This window comes from Cottoperca gobio, unplaced genomic scaffold (assembly GCF_900634415.1).
Source record: "Cottoperca gobio unplaced genomic scaffold, fCotGob3.1 fCotGob3_104arrow_ctg1, whole genome shotgun sequence".
NCBI classification, from domain to species: Eukaryota; Metazoa; Chordata; class Actinopteri; order Perciformes; family Bovichtidae; genus Cottoperca; species Cottoperca gobio.
In genome coordinates, this window is record NW_021166783.1 from 87,501 (window position 1) to 92,500 (window position 5,000).

General features: G+C 46.7%; 1 protein-coding gene across 3 annotated transcripts in view; it reads left to right on the plus strand.

Annotated features, from left to right (window-relative positions):
* Positions 1-1,658, plus strand: part of cd34 (CD34 molecule) — a 16,940-nt gene extending 15,282 nt beyond the window's left edge. Inside the window, exons 8-9 of one of the 3 annotated variants that reach the window (XR_003831837.1) lie at positions 51-742; positions 773-1,658. Coding sequence is in view for 1 of the 3 variants with exons in the window: in XM_029426134.1 (XP_029281994.1) it covers positions 51-245 (195 nt within the window). In the remaining 2 variants the exon portion in view is untranslated. The other 2 variants (XM_029426135.1, XM_029426134.1) reach the window with 2 other exon arrangements.
* The last annotated feature ends 3,342 nt before the right edge of the window (positions 1,659-5,000 follow it).

Here is a 5,000-nt window from a genome sequence, read left to right on the forward strand (position 1 = left end):
GTGTGTGTGTGTGTGTGTGTGTGTGTGTGTGTGTGTGTGTGTGTTTACAGGCGGAGGAGGCCCACCCAGCAGACCAGGAGAACCAGGGCAACACTCTGGTATCTGTGGCCCCCCTCAACCCGCCTCCGGAGACCCCAGAGAAACCCAGCATAAACGGAGAATCCCCCCCCGAGGCCGACAAGCCCCAGCCTCCTCCTCCCACCAACGGCCACTCCACCACCAAGACAGCAGACACCGAGCTGTGAAGTAGACAATAATTGCAGCCCAGGAGCCCCCCCCCCCCCCCACACACACACACACACACACAACACTCACCCCCCCCCCCCTTTCTGAATCCACTCCCGCCCCGCCCACAGAGAGTCCACAGCAAAGTGGACATCAGGGACTCGAACAATCTCCTCCATCACTGCTCCTCTTGTTACGGCCCTCTTGCTTTCCTCTTCAGCTCTGCGCCTCGACGAACCTCAGGACACGTAGTCTGACGATGACGGCGGTGACGAGTGACGATGACGAAGGCTCAGTCCCTGAGTTATTGACGACAGGCGGGCTGGGGAGGACAGACGGGGGCAGCTCTGGGTGTGAAGAGTGTTTTAGCTTTAGGCAGCACCGGGTCCAATGATGACTGCAGCCTCCTGCTGCCAACACCCAGCAGGCATGGGTGGATTACTGAGCGGGCACACAGGGCACAGGCACACAGGGCACAGGCACACAGGTCCAGGGGCCAGAGGGTCAGGGGCCAGAGGTCAGGGCCCAGAGGGTCAGGGGCCCAGAGGGTCAGGGGCCCAGAGGGTCAGGGGCCCAGAGGGTCAGGGGCCCCTGGATATCACCTACAGAATGTCACTCAGACACATGCAGACAAAGAGATTCAAAACGACCACAAAAAGCATCTAAACTCCTCTAAAGTCTGGGTCTTGCTCCTCTGTAGGAGCGGGGGGGGGGGGGGGGGGGGGGGTGTTGCATGTCTGTGCCCAGAGGATCACCATCTCACAATCCGCCCATGCCTGCAGGCTCTCTGCGTGTCGTCAGCTTTAAACCCTCCACCAGTGAATCATCAATCACGTGGATGAAATAGTTCCTTCGTTTCTTGTGCAGCCAGACGGAGAAGAAGTGTGTGTGTGTGTGTGTGTGTGTGTGTGTGTGTGTGTGTGTGTGTGTGTGTGTGTGTGTGTGTGTGTGTGTTGCTTTCAAATCCTGCATGTGTACTGTGCATGAACACATGCATCGAAGCTTCCCTTTGCTTTACTGTACGTCCGGCTGACGGTCGGTCTCGAGGAGCACGTGAGTGAATGAGTGAATGTACAGTTGTGTGATTTCCTTGAGGAGCAGCAGCCGCGTCCGTTATTCTCTCTCCACATCCCGTGTGTGTGTGTGTGTGTGTGTGCTCCTCCTGCTATCAGTATTCCTTTGAGCAGTGTGTGTCCAACCCTTCTGCCGAAGCGCTTCACATCTCACGTTGTTCTAACATCTGTGGCACCTTGTCTTTAATGAGAGTTGATCCAGAAGTCTTCTGCTTTATAAACGTGTCGCATTGATTTCTCCTTTAAAACCCTGTTTTTGTATCTTTTCATTGCTAACAATGTGACTTTAGTTTTTACTATCATCCTGTAGATTGAATTGGATTAAATGTGACAAAATAAAAGATGAATAACTTTTAGGAATTCTGTTGTTTTCAGCCTCATTGTCTCCGTTTCATCACATTACACACACACACACACACACACACACACACACACACACACACATGTGAAGATAAGCGAAATGAACAATGTCTTATTCATTCAGTTTACATCAGGGGCCCGATATAAAGATCCATACCCTATGTAAATAACAAATATATGTTCTGACAACATGATCTCAAAGGTCATAAGAAGGTCACCTTTGCATCTGGAATAGATTACCTTGGTGCCATGAAGTTTGAGGCGATAGAAGTAGATCGATGTATGTTGCCACAGGGTTCGTGCAGCTCCTATATAAGGGAGCAGGATTGTCTTTGTCTGAGGGACACTACGCGGTTGTGTTTGGAAGCAGGTAGTGTTCTCATTATTAGTGTTTGTTGTACAATGAAATAATAATTAATCAACTGTATCTGTGTCTGTGCTTTATTGATTCCTCTCTGTTTCATACCACATGTTGTGAGCCATAAATATCCACGACGATCCCGTGCAGCCCGTGCGCTCTCACAGCTGGTTTGCATGAGCAGAAGTAATGACGGTAACTCACACGTTCACAGTTTTGGGCGGGGCAGCAGAAACATCCCGCAGCTGTGTCTCCTTACACGGCACGAGACGTGTTCATGAGTCCACACAACATACGTTCATGTACTTTAAATCCACTGTTTTGTGACAGTCAGACTTGTTTACTTAGCTTCCACTCATCACAAGATGACGTGTGGATTCCTCCCCTGCTCCGTCCCCTCCACACCCGAAGGGAAATATTTGCTTTAAGGTCGCTGAGCAGAGCCGCAGAAAAGTCCTGTTGTCACAATGTGTCATAAGAAGAAGCTCAGACCGTAAACACATCCCAGTGGAGGTGAACGTTTCTTTATGTGTCGACATCTCTGGTATTTATTTCACCTTCAACTCTGAAAGATCTTATTTCACACTACAGGTGAACAGAGTCATACATGTTGTACACACTACAGGTAAACAGGGTCATACATGTTGTACACACTACAGGTGAACAGAGTCATACATGTTGTACACACTACAGGTAAACAGGGTCATACATGTTGTACACACTACAGGTGACCAGAGTCATACATGTTGTACACACTACAGGTGAACAGGGTCATACATGTTGTACACACTACAGGTGAACAGAGTCATACATGTTGTACACACTACAGGTGAACAGAGTCATACATGTTGTACACACTACAGGTGAACAGGGTCATACATGTTGTACACACTACAGGTGAACAGGGTCATACATGTTGTACACACTACAGGTGAACAGGGTCATACATGTTGTACACACTACAGGTGAACAGAGTCATACATGTTGTACACACTACAGGTGAACAGAGTCATACATGTTGTACACACTACAGGTAAACAGGGTCATACATGTTGTACACACTACAGGTGACCAGAGTCATACATGTTGTACACACTACAGGTGAACAGGGTCATACATGTTGTACACACTACAGGTGAACAGAGTCATACATGTTGTACACACTACAGGTGAACAGAGTCATACATGTTGTACACACTACAGGTGAACAGAGTCATACATGTTGTACACACTACAGGTGAACAGGGTCATACATGTTGTACACACTACAGGTGAACAGAGTCATACATGTTGTACACACTACAGGTGAACAGAGTCATACATGTTGTACACACTACAGGTGAACAGAGTCATACATGTTGTACACACTACAGGTGAACAGAGTCATACATGTTGTACACACTACAGGTGAACAGAGTCATACATGTTGTACACACTACAGGTGAACAGAGTCATACATGTTGTACACACTACAGGTGAACAGGGTCATACATGTTGTACACACTACAGGTGAACAGGGTCATACATGTTGTACACACTACAGGTGAACAGAGTCATACATGTTGTACACACTACAGGTGAACAGGGTCATACATGTTGTACACACTACAGGTGAACAGGGTCATACATGTTGTACACACTACAGGTGAACAGAGTCATACATGTTGTACACACTACAGGTGAACAGGGTCATACATGTTGTACACACTACAGGTGAACAGAGTCATACATGTTGTACACACTACAGGTGAACAGGGTCATACATGTTGTACACACTACAGGTGAACAGGGTCATACATGTTGTACACACTACAGGTGAACAGGGTCATACATGTTGTACACACTACAGGTGAACAGAGTCATACATGTTGTACACACTACAGGTGAACAGGGTCATACATGTTGTACACACTACAGGTGAACAGAGTCATACATGTTGTACACACTACAGGTGAACAGAGTCATACATGCTGTACACACTACAGGTGAACAGAGTCATACATGTTGTACACACTACAGGTGAACAGAGTCATACATGTTGTACACACTACAGGTGAACAGGGTCATACATGTTGTACACACTACAGGTGAACACGGTCATACATGTTGTACACACTACAGGTGAACAGAGTCATACATGTTGTACACACTACAGGTGAACAGAGTCATACATGTTGTACACACTACAGGTGAACAGAGTCATACATGTTGTACACACTACAGGTGAACAGGGTCATACATGTTGTACACACTACAGGTGAACAGAGTCATACATGTTGTACACACTACAGGTGAACAGAGTCATACATGTTGTACACACTACAGGTGAACAGGGTCATACATGTTGTACACACTACAGGTGAACAGAGTCATACATGTTGTACACACTACAGGTGAACAGAGTCATACATGTTGTACACACTACAGGTGAACAGAGTCATACATGTTGTACACACTACAGGTGAACAGAGTCATACATGTTGTACACACTACAGGTGAACAGAGTCATACATGTTGTACACACTACAGGTGAACAGGGTCATACATGTTGTACACACTACAGGTGAACAGGGTCATACATGTTGTACACACTACAGGTGAACAGAGTCATACATGTTGTACACACTACAGGTGAACAGGGTCATGCATGTTGTACACACTACAGGTGAACAGGGTCATACATGTTGTACACACTACAGGTGAACAGAGTCATACATGTTGTACACACTACAGGTGAACAGGGTCATACATGTTGTACACACTACAGGTGAACAGAGTCATACATGTTGTACACACTACAGGTGAACAGAGTCATACATGTTGTACACACTACAGGTGAACAGGGTCATACATGTTGTACACACTACAGGTGAACAGGGTCATACATGTTGTACACACTACAGGTGAACAGGGTCATACATGTTGTACACACTACAGGTGAACAGGGTCATACATGTTGTACACACTACAGGTGAACAGAGTCA